The following is a 21,876-nucleotide window of genomic DNA, read 5'->3' as shown; positions in this document are numbered from 1 at the left end:
GTATAGTGTTGCAGAACTTTTTAATAAACATTTTATAACTGTTACTGAAAAGATGCAGTTGCAGGTTCTGTAGATGCTGCTATGGGATACCTCAGACCAGACGTTTCAGGTAACGTCCATAATATGAATTTGACCCTCATTACCCCAGCAGAAGTAATGTCCGTCATAAAACCTTTAAAATCAAAAACATCTAGTCGGTATGATGAAATATCAATAAAGTTAAAGAATGTGATCCGGAGTTAAGTGACATATTAAGTTATCTGTGTAATCAGTCATTTATCAGTAGAATATTTCCTGAGTGGTTGAAACATGCTAAAGTTAACCACTGTTTAAGAATAGAGGTAAAGAAATAGTGTCAAATTTCTGACCAATTTCGCTTTTGCCAGCATTTTCAAAAGTTTTAGAAAATGTAATGTACAATCGACCATTAAGGCCTTTGTCAGCAATAGACACACACACGCACTCACACACACACACACACACACACACACACACACACACACACACACACACAAATGCAACTTGCACACACATCTGTAGTCTCAGTTGAAACCACACTGCGAGCAGCAGCACCAGTGCATGATGGGAGTGGCAACTGGGTGAGGATAAGGAGTCTGGGACGGGGAGGGGGATGGGGATAGTATGGTGGGGGTGGCAGACAGTGAAGTGCTGCAGTTTAGCTGGCCGGTGTGGCCGAGAGGTTCTAGGCGCTTCAGTCTGGAACCGCGCAACCGCTGTGGTTGCAGGTTCGAATCCTGCCTTGAGCATGGATGTGTGTGATAGTCCTTAGGTTAGTTAGGTTTAAGTAGTTCTACGTGACTGATTACCTCAGATGTTAAGTCCCATAGTCCTCAGAGCCTTTTTTTTTTTTTGCTGCAGTTTAGACAGGGCGCAGGAGAGAAGATAGGGGTGGGGGGGGGGGGGGGGGGGGGAAGGTAGTGGAAAGGAGAGAAATAAAAAGAAGAAATTAAAAGAAGTGTGGTGATGAAATGGCGGCTGTGTAGTGCTAGAATGGGAACAGGGTGGGGGCTGGATGGGTGAGGACAGTGACTAACTGACTGTCCTCACCCATCCAGCACCCTCCCTGTTCCCATTCCAGCAGTACACAGCCGTCAGCCGTCATTTCACCGCCACACCCAGTCTTTTAATTTCTTTTTATTTCTCTCATTTCCCGCTACTTACCCCCCCCCCCCCCCCCCCCCCCCCCCCCATCTTCTCTCGTGCACTCCGTCGAAACTGCAGCACTTCACTGTCTGCCACCCCCACCATACTATCCCTCACCCTCCCCACCCCAGCCTCCTCCTAATCCCCACCCAGTTGCCACTCCCATCATGCTCTGGTGCTGCTGCTCGCATTTTGGTTTCAGCTGTCTGAGACTGCAGATGTGTGTGCAAATTGCATTTGCGTGCGTGCATGCGTGCGTGTGCGTGTGCGTGTGCGTTGCTGACAAAGGCCTTAATGTACGAAAGCTATAATTGTGTGAACTTTTTGGTGTGCCTATTGTGACTCAGCATCTCCACTATATGGTGAGCAGCAAGTTTCCTTCTCTAATATTGTTACATTCCATCCTGGATTTTCCATTGTTTGATTAATTTAAAATCGGCTTTATAACCATCTTATCACAAATAACATACTGCCAAAGTTGCAGTTCGGATTTCTAAAGGGTTCTAACATTGAGAATGCTATTTAATTCATGAGACAAAAAATTGCAGGCACCTGGTATATTTTGTGATCTGTCAAAGGCATTTGACTGTATAAACCACAATATACTTTTAAGTAAATTAGAGTATTATGGTGTAGCAGGAAATGCTGCAGAATGGTTCAAATCTTATATCTCTGGCAGGAAACAAAGGGTGTTATTAGGAAAGAGACACGTATTAAGCTATCACGCATCATCTAACTGGGAACTAATTACATGTGGGGTCCCCACAAGGTTCCGCCTTAGGACCCCTACTTTTTCTTTTGTATATCAGTGACGTTACCAGATGCCATGTTTGTTTTGTTTGCCAATGATACAAACCTTACAATAAAAAGCAAATCAATTGTAGTCTTAGAAAGATTGGCTAATAAAATATTTGTGGATATTAATCACTGGTTCCTAGCCAGTTCTTCGTCACTAAACTTGGGAAAAACACACTACATGCAGTTCAGAAACTGAAAGGGGTGTCCCACGAGTATGTGCCTAACAAGCAGGTAGAAGAAGTGGGCAGTGTTAAATTCTTGGTATTACAGCTTGATTATAAATTCAACTGGGAGGAGCGCACTACAGAACTGCTGAAGCGTCTTAACAAATCACTACTTGCAATGCAAATTCTGTCAGACGTAGGGGATATAAAAATGAAATAGCTGGCATACTATGCTTACTTTCATTCCATAATGTCATATGGGATTATTTTTTGGGGTAATTCATCAAGCCAAGCTAAAGTTTTCCGAGCACAAAAATGTTCAATAAGTGTTATATGTGGTGTGAACTCAAGAACATCCTGCAGAGGCCTGTTTAAGGAACTAGGGATACTAACTACTGCTTCCCAATATATTTATTCCTTAATGAAATTTGTCATTAAAATATATCACTTTTTCAAAGCAACAGCAATACTAGAAATAAGAATAATCTCCTCAAGGATTTAAAGTCACTTAGTCTTGTACAAAAAGGTGTGCATTATTCAGAAACACACATTTTCAATAATTTTCCAGCAGCCATGAAAAGCTCAACTGCTAATTAAATTCAGTTTAAGACAAGCCTAAAGGATTTATTGGTGGCCAACTCCTTCTAATCCATTGATGAATTTCTCAGTGAGAGAGAGAGAGAGAGAGAGAGAGAGAGAGAGAGAATCATTCCACTAGGGACCTGTGGAAGGTACATTAGCTTATTTGTTTTAATTGTAAATATTTGTCATGTATGAAACTTCCTGGCAGATTAAAACTGTGTGCCCGACTGAGACTCGAACTCGGGACCTTTGCCTTTCACGGGCAAGTGCTCTACCACTGCACAGTTTTAATCTGCCAGGAAGTTTCATATCAGCGCACACTTCGCTGCAGAGTGAAAATCTCATTCTGGAAACATACCCCAGGCTGTGGCTAAGCCATGTCTCTGTTATATCCTTTCTTTCAGGAGTGCTAGTTCTGCAAGGTTCGCAGGAGAGCTTCTGTAAAGTTTGGAAGGTAGGAGATGAGATACTGGCAGAAGTAAAGCTGTGAGTACCGGGCGTGAGTCGTGCTTCGGTAGCTCGGATGGTAGAGCACTTGCCCGCGAAAGGCAAAGGTCCCGAGTTCGAGTCTCAGTTGGGCAAACAGTTTTAATCTGCCAGGAAGTTTCATATCAGCACACACTCCGCTGCAGAGTGAAAATCTCATTCTGGATTTGTCATGTATGATTGTTCTTCTGACACGTTCTAAATCTTGGAGGACCACCTCACTATGGATTCATTGGAGGGAAAGTAAATATAATCTACTCTAACCAGTTGTTAAGTGAAGGCTGTTGGCCACTGCATTGTCCATGGTGAGAGGTAGTTCCCGAAATTTAGTATTCTTGGTACAATCTGGGTGCTGTGGGTCTCAGAATATTGAATTCCCAGATGATTTTGGAAATGGAATGTCCCATGCATCTAGCTCCAACTACCATTCCTCATTCAAAATGTGTTAGTTCCCATCACGCGGCCAGAATCGCATTGAAACCCTTTTCACCTGAATCACCTGAATACAAATAACAGCTTTGCCATTGCAGTGCTGTTGTGTAAGCAGTACTACTGTCATCTGTATATGTGCATATTGCTACCCATGACTTCAGTCACTGCAGTGTACAGATGTATCTGCGTATGCTGATTCATATCATTTTATCATACAGGCTGACAGTCATTGAATTATATGAAAAAATGTAAATTAGTTACAAACTACAACAGACTTTATTCAACATGTAAATATCATTACAGATATTTGGATTTTAAATTCTTTTATATGTCTGCCATCTTTAGTGACAATGTGGCACAGATGAATAGCAGAAATTCTGCAAGACCTGCTGAAGCACCGGAACATTGATGTTGTTGATGACGTCTTGAATGGCTGTTTTCAGCTCAGCTATGGTTTTGGGGTTATTGCTGTACACCTTGTCTTTAATATAGCCCCACAGAAAAGGATTTGCATGTGTTCAGATCTGGAGAATATGGCCGCCAATGGATGCCCATGCCATTTGCCTCTGGGGTACCCAGAGCCACAATGCAGTCCTCAAAGTGCTCCTCCAGGATATCAAACACTCTGCTGCTTCGAAGGGGTCAAGTGGTGTCTTGCATGAAAATCAGGGTCACTTTGGATAATGGGGATGAAATCATCTTCCAGAACCTTCACATACCATTCAGTAGTTACTGCACCATCAAGGAATATCACACCAATTATTCTGTGACTGGGCAATGCACACCACACAGTCACCTGTTGACGGTGAAGAGACCTATCGATCACGAAATGTGGATTCTCAGTCTCCCAAATGTGCCAGTTTTGCTTATTGACGAACCCATCCAAATGAAATTGCGCTTTGTTGCTAAACCAAATAATATTACACACGTTAATTTCCATCATGACCCATGGCCTACTATACCATTTAGAAGTTATGAAGATTTTATTTCATATAGTTCACTGTGTCTTATACCAGTGTAATTGTATTACTTTTAAAATATAAATCTGTAAGGCATACAATAAATAAATAAATAAAATATGGGTGCAGATGTGAATGTTGGGGATCCAGTTGTGTTGTTGCGGTCTTCATTCCAGAGACTGGTTTGATGCAGCTCTCCATCCTACTCCATCCAGTGCAAGCTTCTTTATCTCCGAGTAACTAATACAACCTACATCCTTCTGAATCATCTTAGTGTATTCATCTTTTGGTCTCCCTCTATGATTTTTACCGTCCACACTGCCCTCCAATATTAAATTGGTGATCCCTTGATGCCTCAGAACATGTCCTACCAACCGATCCCTTCTTCTGGTCAAGTTGTGCCACAAACTTCTCTTCTCCCCAATCCTATTCAATACCTCCTCATTAGTTATGTGGTCTACCCATCTAATCTTCAACATTCTTCTGTAGTACCACATTTCAAAAGCTTCTATTCTCTTCTCGTCTAAACTATTTGTCATCCATGTTTCACTTCCATACATGGCTACACTCCATAAAAATACTTTCAGAAGCTACTGCCTGACACTTGAATCTATACTCGATGTTAACAAATTTTTCTTCTTCAAAAATGCTTTCCTTGTCATTGCCAGTTTACATTTTATATCCTCTCTACTTTGACCATCATCAGTTATTTTGCTCCCCAAATAGCAAAAGACATCCATTACTTTAAGTGTCTCATTTCCTAATCTGTTTCCCTCAGCATCACCTGATTTAATTACACTACATTCCATTATCCCCGTTTTGCTTTTGTTGATGTTCTTCTTCCATCCTCCTTTCAAGATACTGTCCATTCCATTCAACTTCTCTTCCAGGTCCTTTGCTGTCTCTGATGAATTACAATGTCATCAGCGAACCTCAATGTTTTTATTTCTTCTTCATGTATTGTAATTCCTACTCCAAATCTTTCTTTTGTTTCCTTTACTGCTTGCTCAGTATACAGATCGAATAACATCGAGGATAGACTACAATCCTGTCTCACTTCCTTCCCAGCCAGTGCATCCCTTTCATGCCCCTCAACTCTTATAACTGCCATCTGCTTTCTGTACAAATTGTAAATAGCCTTTCACTCCCTGTATTTGACCCCTGCCACCTTTCAGAATTTGAAAGAGAGTATTCCAGTCATCTTTGTCAAAAGCTTTCCCTAAGTCTAAAAATGCTAGAAATGTAGGTTTGCCTTTCCTTACTCTATCTTCTAAGATGAGTAGTAGGGTCAGTATTGCCTCACGCGTTCCAACATTTCTACAGAATCCAAACTGATCTTCCCCAAGTTCGGCTTCTACCAGTTTTTCCATTTGTCTGTAAAGAATTCATGCTAGTATTTTGCAGTCGTGACTTATTAAACTGATACTTAGGTAATTTTGACACCTGCTTTCTTTGGGATTGGAATTATTATATTCTTCCTGAAGTCTGAGGGTCTTTAACCTGTCTCATACATCTTGTTCACCAGATTGTAGAGGTTTGTCATGGCTGACTCTCCCAAGGTTATCAGTAGCTCTAATGGAATGTTGTCTACTCCCAGGGCCTTGTTCCAACTTAGGTCTTTCAGTGCTCTGTCTTCATGCACTATTGTATCTCCTATTTCATCCTCATGTACATCCTCTTCCATTTCTGTAATGTTGCCCTCAAGTACATTGACCTTGTATAGACACACTATATACTCCTTTCACCTCTCTGCTTAGAACTGGTTTCCATCTGAGCTCTTGATATTCATACAAGTGGTTCTCTTTTCTCCAAAGGTCTCTTTAATTTTCCTGTAGGCAGTATCTATCTTACCCCTAGTGATATATGCCTCTACATCCTTACATTTGTCCTCCAGCCATCTCCGCTTAGCCATTTTGTTGTTCCTGTTGATCTCATTTTTGAGACATTCGTATTTCTTTTTGCCTGCTTCATTTACTGCATTTTTATATTTTCTCCTTTCATCAGTTAATTTCAATATCTCTTCTGTTACCCAAGGATTTCTACTAACCCTCATCCTTTTACCTATTTTCTCCTCTGCTGCCTTCACTACTTCATCTCTCAAAGCCATCCATTACGCCTCCACTGTATTTCCTTCCCTCATTACTGCCAGTCGTTCCCAAATGCTCTCTCTAAAACTCTCTACAACCTCTGTTTCTTCCAGTTTATCCAAGTCCCATCTCCTCAAATCCCTACATTTTTGTAGTTTCTTTAGTTTTGATCTACAGTTCATAACCAATAGATTGTGGTCAGAGTCCACATCTGCCCCTGGAAATGTCTTACAATTTAAAACCTGGTTCCTAAATCCCGGTCTTACCATTATACAATCTACCTTAAACCTTCCAGTATCTCCAGGCCTCTTCCATGTGTACAACCTTCTTTCATGATTTTTAAACCAAGTGTTAGCTCTGATTAAGTTATGCACTGTGCAAAATTGTACCAGACAGCTTCCTCTTTCATTCTGTACTCCCGTTCCATATTCACCTACTTCTTTTCCGCCTCTTCCATTTCCTACTATCGTATTCCAGTCCCCCATGACTATTAAATTTTCTTCGTCTCCCTTCACTATCTGAATAATTTCTTTTATCTCATCATATATTTCATCAGTCTCTTTGTCATCTGCAGAGCTAGTTGGCATATAAACTTGTACTACTGTGTTAGGCTTGTGCTTCATGTCTCTCTTGGCCACAATAATGCCTTCACTATGCTGTTTGTAGTAGCTTACCTGTGCTCCTATTTTTTTATTCATTACTAAACCTACTCCTGCACTACCCCTATTTGATTTTGTATTTATAATCCTGTATTCCTTTGAACAGAAGTCTTCTTCCTCCTGCCACCGAACTTCACCAGTTCCCGCTATATCTAACTTTAACCTATTTATTTACCTTTTTAAATTTTCTAAACTACCTAACTAATTAAGGGATCTGACATTCCATGCTCTGATCCATAGAATGCCAGTTTTGTTTCTTCTGATAACAACGTCCTCCTGAGTAGTCCCTGCTCAGAGATCCAAATGGGGGACTATTTTACCTCCGGAATATTTTACCCAAGAGGACACCATCATCATTTAACCACACAGAAAGCTTCATGCCCTCAGGAAAAATGAAAGCTCTTTATTTCCCCTTGCTTTCAGCCATTCTCAGTACCAGCACAACAAGGCCTTTTGGTTAATGTTACAAGGCCAAATCAATGAATCATCCAGACTGTCGCCCCTGCAACTATTGAAAAGGCTGCTGCCCCTCTTCGGGAACCACATTTGTCTGGCCTCTCAACACACACCCCTCCACTGTGGTTGCACCTACAGTACAGCTGTCTGTATTGCTGAGGCAAGCAGGCCTCCCCACCAACGGCAAGGTCCATGGTCCATGGTGGGGGCATTAGTAAAAATTTAACTGTGGTTTAAGAGTGAGATGGAAGGCATAGATAACATTAATTTGGAATTTTTAAAGTAGTCATTGGCGACCAAACGACAGTTCGAGTTGATTTGTAGAATCTATGAATCTGGAGGCATACCATAAGACTTACAGAAAAATTGAGGATTTGTTAGATGGTGGTCAGTTCGGCCCTAGGAAGGGCAAAGATACCATAGAGAAGTTCTGACATTGTGCTTCATAGTGGAACCAAGACTAAAGACTACATCTATACTCTGCAAACCACTACAGAGTGTATGGCAGAGGATACGGCACATTGTACCAGTTATTAGGGTTTTTTCCCATTCCATTCCATTCATGTATGGAGCACTGGAGGAATGATTATTTGAATGCCTCTGTGCTGTAATGATTCTTAATCTGTCCCCACAATCTATTTATGAGTGATAGTAGGGAGTCGTAGTGTATTTTTGGAATCGTCGTTTAAAGCTGGTTCTCAAAATTTTGTTAGTAGACTTTCTCGGGATAGTTTCTGTCTATCTTCAAGAGTCTGCCTGTTCATTTTGTTTAGCATCACTGTAACACTCTCTGATGGGTCAAATAAACCTGTGACCATTCATGCTGCCCTTCCCTGTATATGCTCAGTATCTCGTGTTAGTCTATTTGGTACGAGTCTTACACACTTGAGTAATATTCTATAATGGGTCACACAGGTTATTTGTAAGTAATCTCCTTTGTAGGCTGATTGCATTTCCTCAGTATTCCACCAATAAACCAAAGTCTACCACCTGCTTTATCCACAACAGAGCCTATGTGATCATTCCATTTCATATCCCTACAAAGCGTTATACCCAGGTATTTCTATGCATATGCCAATTCCAACTGTGACTCTTTCATATTATAGTCAAAGGATGCAGTGTTTTTTCATTTTATGAAGTGCGCAGTTGCCAGTCTTTGCACCACTTTGAAAACTTATCAAGATCTGACTGAATATTTATGCAGCTTCTGTCAGACAGTACTTCAGCATAGGTAATTGCATCATCTACAAAAAGTCTGAGGTTACTATTAGCATTGTCTGCAAGGTCGATAATATACAACATGAACAGCAAGGGTCCCAACACTTCCCAGGGGCACATCTCGAGTTACCTCTACATCTGAAGTAAGTTACCTCTACATCTGAAGTTACCTCTACGTCCACGATAACGTGCTGCATTGTCTCTATCAAATAGTTCTCAATCCCAGTCACAAATTTCACTGTATACCCCCAATGATAGCGCTTTTGACAGTAAGTGTAGGTATGGTACTGAGTCAAATGCTGTTCAGAAATCAAAAATACTTCTTCTACCTAACTGCCTTGATCCAAAACTATTAGAATTTCATGTGAGAAAAGTGTGAATTGGGTTTCAAATAACTGCTGTTTTCGGAGTCCATGCTGGTTGCCCTGGAGGAGGTAATTCTATTCAAGCTATCTCATTGTGTTTGGGTTCAGAATATCTTCTAAAATTTTTCAACAAATCGATGTCAAGTACATTTGACAATATTTGTATGGATTATTTCTACTACCCTTCATTGCTGCTGGTTTCCATTTTCGTTTTTTTACGTTTTTCTAAGTCACAGACCGGGCTCTAATGACCGTTAGCAGTGTTCTGCTGGAAAGGTATCTATCCAGTGTGGGGTCAACTATTCTTTTAAATTTGAGCCATAGTTCCTCTACATGCTCTTGCCCTGTGCTGAACGTTTCAAGTTCCACATTGAGATATGTCATTATTGTACTGAACATATATATCTTTCTGTTTGTTTTAGTTGTGTGTTCTACTTTGGAAGTCATTGTTGCCAAAACCTCCTCATGGCCACTGATACCACTTTCAATGAGGAAATCCTCAAAGAGTTCAGGTCTATTTTTTGCCATTAGATCCAATATATTTCCATCATGAGTGGGGTTCCAAACTATATTTTCTATGTAGTTTTGGGATGACATTTAATTATGTTTCACAGGCTGTCTTATCACAACAACCACTAACAAAACTGTAGTTTTCACAATTAATTGTTGAATGATTAAAGTTTCCATCAGTGATTACAGTATAATTGGGGAATTTCCATACAAGAGAACTGATGTTTGCTGTAAAGTTTTTGGATACATGAGACGAGTCTGGTGGGCAATAAAAGGATCCAATTACCATTTCATGTCCACCCATGAACTGAGTCATGCTCAGTCAGTCTCACATGCAACTTCAGTTTCTATTTCAGAGAATTTGAGTTTCTCATCAGTTGTGACAAATACACCACCTCGATTTCGCATTAGGCTATCCTTTTGATTTACAATTAAATGCTCTCCAAAGATCTTGCTGCTATCAGTTTCAGGTTACAACCAGCTTTCTATACCTAGTGTTATGTGAAGATCACTGCTTTTCAGGAGCACTGCAAACTCTGGCACTTTGTTGCAAATGCTTCAACAGTTAATCACTAAGATTTTAATACTCTCACAGGTGGGAGGCACTTCTTTCGATCTTTCACCGATACTTGTGAGTTTCCTACTGCTGTCATTATATGGATTGGATGGAGAATCACCAATCCAAAAAACCCTTGTGTGTAATCCATACACAGTCAGCTACCTGAGTAACAGCCTCTGATGTGAAGTGCACAGCTGACCCATTTAAGGGGACCATCAGTTCTCAACCCTATGGCACGAGTCCAGGAAGTTGCAACCTAGCTTGTCACAGAACCTTCAAAATCTCTGTTCAGTCCTTCCACTTGACTCAGGACCTAGAGGCCACGATCAATTCTGGGGACAATGCTGCAAATTGTGAGCTTTGTTAAAACTCCATGCGTAAGGCTAGTCTTCTCAACCTTCTCTGCCAATTGCTAGAATGATCCAAGTGTGACCTCAGATCCCAGACGACAGGCATCATTTGTTCCTTTGTGTTCCACGATTTGCAGTTGGTTGCATCCTGTTCCCTCAGTGGTTGACAGAATAGCCTCAATAATGTGTTGAATGAGGCCCCCAGGCAAACACATTGAGTGCATCTGGTGTCTTTTCCTGTCTCTTGCTTTTGTTTCCCTAAGGGGAACTATCATTTGCCATATGTTTGCACAGCCAATGATTAATAGACCCCTAACCTGTTGTGTGCCACCTCCTTGACGCAGGACAAAATAGGTTTCTCCAAAATGGATGAAGTTAGCCCCACTGGATCATTTTTGGTTTCAGTGAAAGACAGCACCTTTAACTTGTTGGTTAAGGGTATCAGTAAAACATCGTGAGTCCTCCCTGGTCTGTGTGTACCCTGTATTGGATGCCTATATCTACCACTGAAATACCACTTGCAGTCAGGTGGATGAATAATGATAGCTCCCTTAATTCCTGCAGAGGAAACAGGATCGACAGAAGAGTTCTTGAGGTACCTTTGGTACCAGTGCCATTGGTGCATGACCCTCGGGAGCTCTTCCAGCACACAGATTTGCGACAGCTGCCAATTGTTTGACGATAGTCAGGGTGATTTCTAGCTGCTTAGAAACATCAACCAGCTCATCCTGTGTTCAAGAATAGCATTCACAGTGGGGCTGCATTTGGCTGGACCAATATATTACAGGACGGCGAACAAATAATGTTAAACTGAGCCTGCTGATCATCTTTTAATCTGTTGAGCTACAAAATTACTAATTCTGTTTGACAACTGAATCAAATATGTGAAACAAGATTCCTGTTAAGGCAACAGAAAAACCTGTAGTAAAAATTGCTAGTTTCCTGAATCTTTTTGAGGTAAATTATAGTTGTTGGCAAACTAGAAAATAGGAATTAATTTATAATAAATGTATATAATACATACTCCACTTTAAGGGAAAACTAGATGTAACACAGTGTTAGTTACAATATCTGCTACAGGACCTAAATTGCAAATGCTGCTTTACTGCAAGAGGGATTAAAGTCCCCATCTGTATATCCAGCTTAAGATTTTCAGTAATTTCCCTAAAACTCGCTAGGTTAATGTTGGAATGGTGCACATTGTTAAGTTTTTACTTACAAAGATTTACGAATCTATCCTAGTTAATAGAAGCTTTGTATAGTTGCAATGCTTCCCAAAGCTATACACTTGATGAATTGCAGACATCTGTCAACTGCTCCAAGAGCATATATGAGTTTTTTAATTGCACATAGTACAGACTTTTTGCTAACCATGTTTTATGAATGCCGCTTCCTAACACACACATTAGATTTTAAATATGACAGTGAAAAACCCACCACATAACAGTTTTAAGTAATAGCTGTTGAGATATAATTGTAGACTCAGACCACATATATGTACACATAGCTATGAACCTGGAACTGCTAACTGCAGTTCCAGGGAGTGAAGAGCATTCAGTGTCCATGACATGATAATTATCTCTAGTGCTGCAACAATATATGAGCATTCTGTAATCACTTCATGAAATTTTTGACTGGGTTATAAAAGTATACATTGTAAGGTAGACACAACAGTGTCATGATTCATTGTTATACACTGAAGTGGCAAAGAAACTGTTGTAGGCATGTATATTCAAATACAGAGATGTGTAAAAAGGCACAATACAGCTCTGCAGTTGGCAAGTCTTACATAAGACAGCAAGTGACTGGTGCAGTTGTTATATCGGTTACTGCTGCAACAGTGGCAGTTTATAAGATTTGAGTAAGTTTGAACATGGTGGTACAGTTGGCAAACAAGTGATGGGACACAGCATCTCTGAGGTGGTGATGAAGAGGGGATTTTCCTGTATGACCATTTCACGAGGGTACTGTGAATGTCAGGAATCTGGTAAAACATCAAATCTCCAACATCGCTGTGGCTGGGAAAAGGTCCTGCAAGAACGGGACCATTGGTGACTGAACAGAATTGTTCAGCATGATAGAAGTGCAACCCTTCTGCATATTGCTGCAGATTTCAAAGCTGGGCTGGCTTGGACAGGATTTGTGATTGGTGTAAAGAATGGCAGCTAACACTAAATATAGATAAATGTAAATTAATGCAGAGGAATAGGAAAAAGAATCCCGTAATGTTTGAATACTCCATTAGTAGTTTAGCGCTTGACACAGTCACGTCGATTAAATATTTGGGCGTAACATTGCAGAGCGATATGAATGGGACAAGCATGTAATGGCAGTTGTGGGGAAGGCATATAGTCGTCTTCGGTTCATTGGTAGAATTTTGGGAAGATGTGGTTCATCTGTAAAGGAGACCACGTATAAAATACTAATACGACCTATTCTTGAGTACTGCTCGAGCATTTGGGATCCCTATCAGGTCGGATTAAGGGGGACATAGAAGCAATTCAGAGGTGGGCTGTTAGATTTGTTACTGGTAGGTTTGATCATCATGCGAGTGTTATGGAAATGCTTCAGGAACTCGGGTGGGAGTCTCTAGAGGAAAGGAGGCGTTCTTTTCGTGAATCACAACTGAGGAAATTTAGAGAACCAGCATTTGAGGCTGACTGCAGTACAATTTTACTGCCGCCAACTTACATTTCACGGAAAGACCACAAAGATAAGATAAGAGAGATTAGGGCTCATACAGAGGCATATCGGCAGTCATTTTTCCCTCGTTCTGTTTGGGAGTGGAACAGGGAGAGAAGATGCTAGTTGTGGTACGAGGTACCCTCGGCCACGCACCGTATGGTGGATTGCGGAGTATGGATGTAGATGTAGATGAACAAGTGTTAGTGTGCGAACCATTCAATGAAACATCATTGATAAGGACCTCCAGAGACGAAGACCCATTCATGTACTCTTGATGACTGCATGACACACAGCTTTATGCCTCACATGGACCCATCAAGACTGTTGATGTCTGGAAACATGTTGCCTGGTCAGACGATTCTTGTTTCAGATTGTATTTTGGGATGGGTGTGTAAGAGTATGGAGACAACCTCATGAATCCATGGACCCTACATGTCGGCAGGAGACTGTTCAAGATGGTGGAGGCTCTGTAATGATGTGGGGTGTGTGCAGTTGGAGTGACATTGGACCCCAGATATGTCTAGATATGATTCTGACAGGTGACACATACGTAAGCATCCTATCTGATCACCTGCATCCATTCATGTCCATTATGCTTTCTGGCAGATTTGGGGAATTCAGGCAGGACAGTGCGACACCCCAAATGCCCAGAATTGCTACAGAGTGGCTCCAGGAAAACACTTCTGATTTTAAACACTTCCACTGTCCACCAAACTCCCCAGACATGAACATTATTGAGCTTATCTGGAATACCTTGCAACATGCTCTTATGGATTTATGGACAGCCCTTCTGGATTCATGGTGTCAGTTCCCTCCAGCACTATTTCAGACATTAGTTGGGTCCATGCCACATTGTGTTGTGGCACTTCCGTGTGCTTGTGGGGGCACTACATGATATTAGGCAAGTCTACCTGTTTCTCTTACTATGTATGTACATCATTGCTGGTGCTGCTGTTGCTGCTGCTGTTGTCATGATTGTTCCTTTCCAAAAAAACCTGCTTTGTTGTAGTAGTGAAAGTTTTGGTGTAGATTAGAAAAAAAAGATGAGACTCAGAACACAGTATGGGTAGGCCTCTAGTCTGCCACCTTTAGCAGCTGGGCCAACTTCGCTGCTTGACTCCTGCTGCTTTCCTAAGGTATGAAAAGGCTCATAAAATTTTGAACCCACATTTTGCAAAAGTACTTGAGAAACACATTGTACTAGAGCAGCGTTTTTTATGTTCAAGTATGTACTGCAATTGTGTAGAAGATGTACAAAATGGATCTATGCTTCCCTTGTCAGAGGATCTGAACTGAAGGGATACTCATTGTTCTACAGTCATATTATTTTATGTAAGAGGAATACACTACCAGGTGGAGAATACAATATGTGTGTGCAGCTTATACTGTCATTTATTCTTCATGTAATTGCATGCTGTGGAGTGCTCTATGGAAAACACATATTGTGAACTCTATTAACATGGCATCTATCTTACTATAAGATTTTATCACTGATGTATTGATTTATTTGTTATTACTTCATTATGCAGTTGTTAATTTTTATTAGTCTTTGCAGTTAAAGCATATTACAGTGTTTAAGTAGAAATTGTTTTTGTTTACTTCAGATATAAGAATTTTTCTCAAATGTCACAAGATAATCGTGGAGTTATCCCAGAAAGTTTTCCATCATGTGGAAAAATTGCATGTTTGTGAAATAATTACCACTGTCACTTCCACCAAAATGTAAATACTTCGTTCCTGTAAATGTGTTTTGCTTATAATGTAATGTGTAACTTGTGGTCTGATAATTTTAAGGTTTTCTTTTTGAGTTCTGTTTGGGTTTGGTTTCTTAATTATATAAAGGACTGTATATTTCTGCCCTAGTGCATGTGAAACATCATCTCATCTTACTAATTAGGCTCCTTCTGTAAGGATAACGTTCTGATTTATAATAATGGAAAATCCAGGATGGAATGTAACAATATTATGAGAAGGAAAGTCGCTACTCACCATATATCGGAGTCAGGCAACTGAAACCACACTGGGAGCAAGAGCAAAGGTGCTTATTGGGAATGGCGACTGGGTGGGGGAAAGGAGGCGGCGGGCATGAGGAGGGGGAGGGATAGTATGTTGGGGATGGTGGACAGTGAAGTGCTGCAGGTTGGGCGGCGGGCAGGGCAGAGGTGGTGGGGGGGACATTTTTTAGTTTCCTCTCTATGTGTCTCCTTTTCTGCTGCCCCCCCCCACCCTCCCCAACCCCACCCTCCCCACCTCTCCCCTGTTCGCTGCTCAACCTGCAGCATTTTGCTGTCCGCCATCCCCATCATACTGTCCCTCCCCTCCCCAGCCTCCTCCTTTCCCCCACCCAGTTACTGCTTCCATCATGCACTGATGCTACTGCTCGCAGTGTGGTTTCAGTTGCAATTTGCATACAAACTCAGATAGTTTAATCAGTGCTGAAAATAACATAACAGTTTGGCAGTCAAATTGAAGTGGCCCCAGTGATTAAAACCTAAGGTTTGCTGTTTCCTCTTTAATTCTTCTTATTTCTATGAAATTTTAGTAATGTGTGTGTATACTTGAGGTCTGTAAATGATTCTCAAAATAATTCATGATTTTATAGCATTCTTGTCCTTCTGTATTTCACAAGAAAATGGGACGGGTTGAACTTATAAACACCAGACTTAGGCTATGACCTTTAACATGTGGTGTGTGACATTGCAGTGAATAGACAGAGATAGAAAAGAGCACAGGCAATATTTACTTTGCTTCTGTATTCTTTTTTGGAATAAAGGTTGTGGTGAAGACTGATCTGTAGCGTAGCCATAGTTATGTCGTGTTGTAAAGTGATAGTTTGATTGGTAGACAAATCTACAGAATTTGTTGTCATAATACTAGCTGTAATACTTCCTATGGTACATTTTTTGTGCATATTGAGCTTAACCGAGTACTTCATGACCACAATGTTGATGACATCCTGGACCAAAACAAGTTTATTGTAACATGGATTTGGCATATGTTGTAAAATTTTGTTCATCAAATTCAGTATTGAAAAAATCCTAATGAATTTTTAATTGTTGCAGCCAGCAAGTTAACATGATGTTCTTCAATTGCAAGGAGAGAGATATATTATGGAGAGAACAATTGGATACTTTACAGAAAGAAAATAACAGGTGTGTAATTACTTACATATTTAAATTATTCATTTTACTAATCTTACATCACTGACTTTAAGAAACCTGTTTGGTATTTCATTAGATGTAACATTCATTCACAGTGAATTGGCATTAATCCTTTCAAACCTATCATGTAGTAGACACGGCTTTGTGATGTGGCTGCTGTTTGATTATAAACAGTATGACGCGAAATACCTAATGAAAGGGGCAGTATGAGGGAGCTTCATTTGTCAGATTAAAACTGTGTGCTGGACCGAGACTCGAACTCAGGACCTTTGCCTTTCGTGGGCAAGTGCTCTACCATCCACGACTCGTGCCCCGTCCTCAAAGCTTTATTTCTGCCAGTACCCCGTCTTCTACCTTCCAAACTGTGAGGATGGGGCATGAGCCGTGCATGGGTAGTTCAGATGGTAGAGCATTTGCCCGTGAAAGGCAAAGGTCCCGAGTTCGAGTCTCGGTCCAGCACACAGTTTTAGTCTGACAGGAAGTTTCAATCAGCGCACTCTCTGCTGCAGGGTGAAAATCTCATTCTAGCTTCATTTTTGTCTTCTTTTACTTTTTTAAAAAGTATGAATGTTACAAGACTGATACATAAGTGCAAAATGATAGTAAGTTACTAGGATGTGTGTCAATAAAAGAACACCATGTGCTTGTTATGTAATGAGATAAGAATCATGACACTAAAACAAAGAACTATTTTTATAGCTAAATGAGTGTTGTTGCTAATCTAAGAAACCAGGGTTCCAGATTTCAAGAGCCTGTCTAGCATATAGCTTTTTTGTCAAGTCTTTGTAGTTCATTCTCTTTCAAGTGTTCAAATACATGGTGTAAGCCCCAAGTACGCATCTTACATAATTTTTTGATGATAAAGTGCATAGAATTTGGAGATTGTTTTTTATGTACGTATTTCAAAAATTGATAAGTAGTTCAATAAAAACTTAAAAATTCAATCTAAAAAGCTGTATCACATGCATTGCACCTTATGTAGACTTTTTCATGAACCAGCTGTTCTTCAGTAACTTCTCTTTTCTGAGATGCTACATGCGAGAAACTGTAGAGTTCCTTTACACTTTGTTTGCACTGTCTGTTCATTGTGATTCTCTCGGCAACAAATTTATGACAAATTACTTTAAAAACAATTGAAGAAAATGGGTAGTAAAATACAAGTTAATGTGTAATTTCTGCTTACTAATTTCTGTCTGCCAGAGAAGTGATATCTCACAGTGTTCACAGTGTTTTATACTTTTCGCATTTGTCCTGCAACATACTGATAGCATTCACACACATCCCTAATAATAACCCATTTGCAAAATTTAATGGCCTTAATCAGTTAGAAGAGGAGTACCTACAAAATAACACTACAAGCTATTAGGCAAAATCAAACAATGGAAACTCCAGGTTGGAATACCAACAATATTAGGAAAAGTATAGTTTGCTACTCACCATAAAAATAACCTTTGAGTTGCAGACAAGTGCAACTAAAAGACTGTTACACTTAATAACTTTCAACCAAAGCCTTCTCCAGCAAAGAACACACACTCATATGTACACACAAGTGATAACACTTCATGCACACATGATCGCAGCCAGCGGCGGCTCTGACTAAGTGATAACACATCGCAGCCAGCTTCAGCTGTGACTGGACTGTGACTGTCTTGTGAATAGAAATCTAGAGTGGTACAGGGGAATGGAGGGATATCAGGGTATGGGTAGGGAGCAGATGAGTGATGACTCCCATCTGCACAGTTCAGAAAAGCAGGTAGTGGAGAAGAGGAGCCAGACCGCCCAGGTTGTGAAGCAGCCATTGAAATCAAGCATGCTATGTTAAGCACACAGAGTGGTCTGCAGTGCTCTTGGCCACAGTTTGACAGTGGCCGTTCACCCAGGTGGACAGCTGGTTGGTAGTCATACCAGTAAAAAAAAAAAAAAAATGCTGTTGTGTGTGTGTGTGTGTGTGTGTGTGTGTGTGTGTGTGTGCGCGTGCGCGCGCGTGTGTGTGGGGCACGCGCGTGTTTTCCTTTGCTAAAGAAAGCTTTCGCTAAAAGCTATAACATGTAAAAGTCTTTTCATAGTGCCTATCTGCAACTCAATTGGTCATCTTTATGGTAAGTAGCAATCAATCCTTTCCTAATAAGTTGGTATACATAAAAATAAGACTTAAAGAGATATGGAGTAGCTAGTCAGTAATTACCTTAATTTTTGTGGGACTGAGGGTTTTTGAGGTCAGATTGATTACTGTGACTTTTCTGTTTAGTTGGAGAGAGGAAGCTCTGGTGGATCTTTAGTAACTGCCCCTCCTCCCACCTATAAAAAATAAAGAAAAGATTCTTCCCCCTCTTGACTCCTTCCATTTTCCCACCACCCACTCCAGACAAGGCTGTTTCTCCATTTAGGGAAGGAGTGGGACAAGAACACTTTGTGTGTGTGTGTGTGTGTGTGTGTGTGTGTGTGTGTGTGTGAGAGAGAGAGAGAGAGAGAGAGAGAGAGAGAGAGATATGTTGATTTTATGATAATAGAAGGGAGAGGGGGAAACTAGGTGCCAGCGCACAGCCTACTCTTGCGAATAGCACCAAGGGCACCACCAGGTTTAATGTCCCACCCAACGGACGGATTACCATCAACAGTAACTCTAAAATGTTTCTGTTTGATGATGACATTAGCTTGGTAGTAAAGGATGTTCTGTGCAACATTCACTTGGTTTGAAATAGTGCAGTTCATGACATAAGTTCATGGCTTGTAGGAAATAAACTAATGCTGCATCACAGTAAGACTCAGTTTTTACAGTTTCTAACACACAGTTCAACAAAATCCAATGTTTTAATTTCAGAAAATGGGCTTATGGTTAGTGAAACTTAACAGTTCAAATTTCTAGGTGTTCTGTCATGGAAAGCCCAAGTTCAGGATCTTGTTCAGAGACTTAATGATGCCATTTTTACTATTTGGACGGTATCTGAAGAAATGAATCGTTCGACAGAAAAATTAGTCTACATTGCTTATTTTCATTCGCTTGTGTCATATGGGATTATATTTTGGGGTAACTCTGGCCATTCTGAAAGGATATTTTTGGCTCAGAAACGGGTGGTTCAGGCAATACGTGGTGTAAGTTTGCTAACCTCTTGTCAACCCCTGTTCACTAGTCTGGGTATTTTGACATTGGCCCCTCAATATATATATATTCTTTACTGTCATTTGTTGTTGACAATATCAGCTTATTTCCAAGAATAAGCAGCTTTCACTCAATACGTGGCAACTGGATCAGACTTCCTTAAATCTTGTGCAGAAAGGTGTGCAGTATATTGCTGCATCCATTTTTAATAAGCTACCACAAGAATTCAAAAATCTTAGCAGTAATCCACATGCTTTCAAATAGAAAGTGAAGAGTTTCCTCATGGGCCACTCCTTCTATTCTGTCGAGGAGTTCTTTGAAAAATTAAGCTGATTCTTATGTTGTATTGTTGACTGCATTTACTTAAACTTATGGCTTGACTTTTTTTGGCTTCATAAACATTTTATTTTTATCTGTCATTTCTTTAACGTTGTGATTTCATGTGTTGTCATGTTCTATGACCTTGCCTAAATTTGGTCCTTGGAACTTGACATGTAAATGAAATAGAAATAAATTATCATGTGCCCTCACTTCATGAGACACTGCGGAGAGGTGTGGTATTGAAACCGGAATGTTGGCCCATAGTCTGGTGATCAGAAACTTCACACCACCACCTCTCCTGCCCTTCCTGACCAAATACAGGTATTGAAAATGTTTTCTCTCTCCAGGATTTTAACTGGCTTACCCACAAGTCGAGCACCACTGGACAAACTTTGTTCGCGACCTTGACTGTGGAGGTGAGGGTTGGTGGCCAAGTGTTTCCATTTCGTGTGTGTGTTCATGATGTGTAGGTTGTGGACACATTCATCTTGTAAGAGGACAGCAATCATGTTTTCGATGCTGCACACATATATTCCTGGTTTTATTAATACTTTGTAACCGTATTGTACCTCGGGCTAACCACCAGGTCACCCAATCATGAATCCAGTATGAAATATCTGGGGCTATTCGGAGTAGTGGGTGAAATGTGAAACTTTGTTAATAGACTTCATTGGGATAGATTAGATCTATCTACAAGAGTCAGTCCCTTCAGTACCTCTGTGACTCTCCCACAGATTAAACAAACCTGTGGCCATTCATGCTGTCCTTCTCTGTATAAGTTTAATATCCCTTGTTAGGTCCACCTTGTATGGGTCCCACACACTTGAACAATATTCTAGAACTGTTTGCATGAGTGATTTATAAGCAGTCTCCATTGTCGATTGATTGCACCTCCCTATTATTCTACCAATAAACCGAAGTCTACCACCTGCTTTACCCATGTCTGAATCTATGTGATCATTCCATTTCATATCCCTCAAAATGTTTCACCCAAGTGCTGTACGAGTTGACTGATTACAACATTTTTTAATTTTGTAAAGCGAAAAGTTTACATTTCGGATCATTTAAAGCGAGTTGTCAATCTTTGCAACACTTTGAAATCTTATCAAGATCTGACTGAATATTTATGGGGCTCCTTTCAGATAGTGCTTCATTATAGATAACTGCCTCATCTGCAAAAAGCCTGATTTTATTATTAATATTGTCTGCAAGGTCATTAATATACAATATGAACAGCAAGGGTTCCAACACACTTCCATGGGACACACCCGTAGTTACTTACACATCTGACAATGATTCTCCATCCAAGATAACAAGTTACGTCCTCCCTACCAAAAAGTCCTCAATCCAGTCACAAATTTAATTTGGTATCCCATATTATGGAGTGTGGTACTGAGTCAGGTTTTTTTTCCTCTCCAGAACTTAAGAAATACAGCATCATCTGATTGCCTTGATCCAAAGCATTTAGTATGTCATGTGAGAAAAGTGCAAGTTGAGTTTAACATGATCAATGTTTTTGAAATCCATGCTGGTTAGTATTGATGTGGTCATTCTGTTCAAGGTACCTCATTATGTTTGAGCTCAGGATATGTTCTAACAAGATTCAACATCAAATCGATGTCAGGGGTATTGGACGGTAATTTTGTTGCTTCAGCTAGGTATGACATTCCTCAAGAAACCTGAGGACCCTTGTCACTGCTGAACAGAGCAGCAGTGTTAGACAGTTTCAGTATTATGTCTCGTGGGAGTGACTAAATTTTTGTCAGGTTTGCTTATCTGGTATTAGTTTTTGAACACCGTCCAAAAATATCTTAGAGCAC

The 21,876-nt window shown here is 40.4% G+C and overlaps 1 protein-coding gene across 1 annotated transcript in view; it reads left to right on the top strand.

The window, feature by feature from the left end:
• Positions 1 to 21,876, top strand: part of LOC126162841 (cytochrome b5 reductase 4) — a 305,369-nt gene that overhangs the window by 250,175 nt on the left and 33,318 nt on the right. The window contains exon 8 of the mRNA XM_049919604.1: positions 16,537 to 16,626. Coding sequence (XP_049775561.1) covers positions 16,537 to 16,626 — 90 coding nt within the window. The remainder of the gene's footprint in view (positions 1 to 16,536; positions 16,627 to 21,876) is intronic.

The sequence above is a fragment of the Schistocerca cancellata genome, chromosome 2 (assembly GCF_023864275.1).
Source record: "Schistocerca cancellata isolate TAMUIC-IGC-003103 chromosome 2, iqSchCanc2.1, whole genome shotgun sequence".
Lineage (NCBI taxonomy): Eukaryota > Metazoa > Arthropoda > Insecta > Orthoptera > Acrididae > Schistocerca > Schistocerca cancellata.
This window is presented reverse-complemented; position numbering and strand designations above follow the sequence as displayed.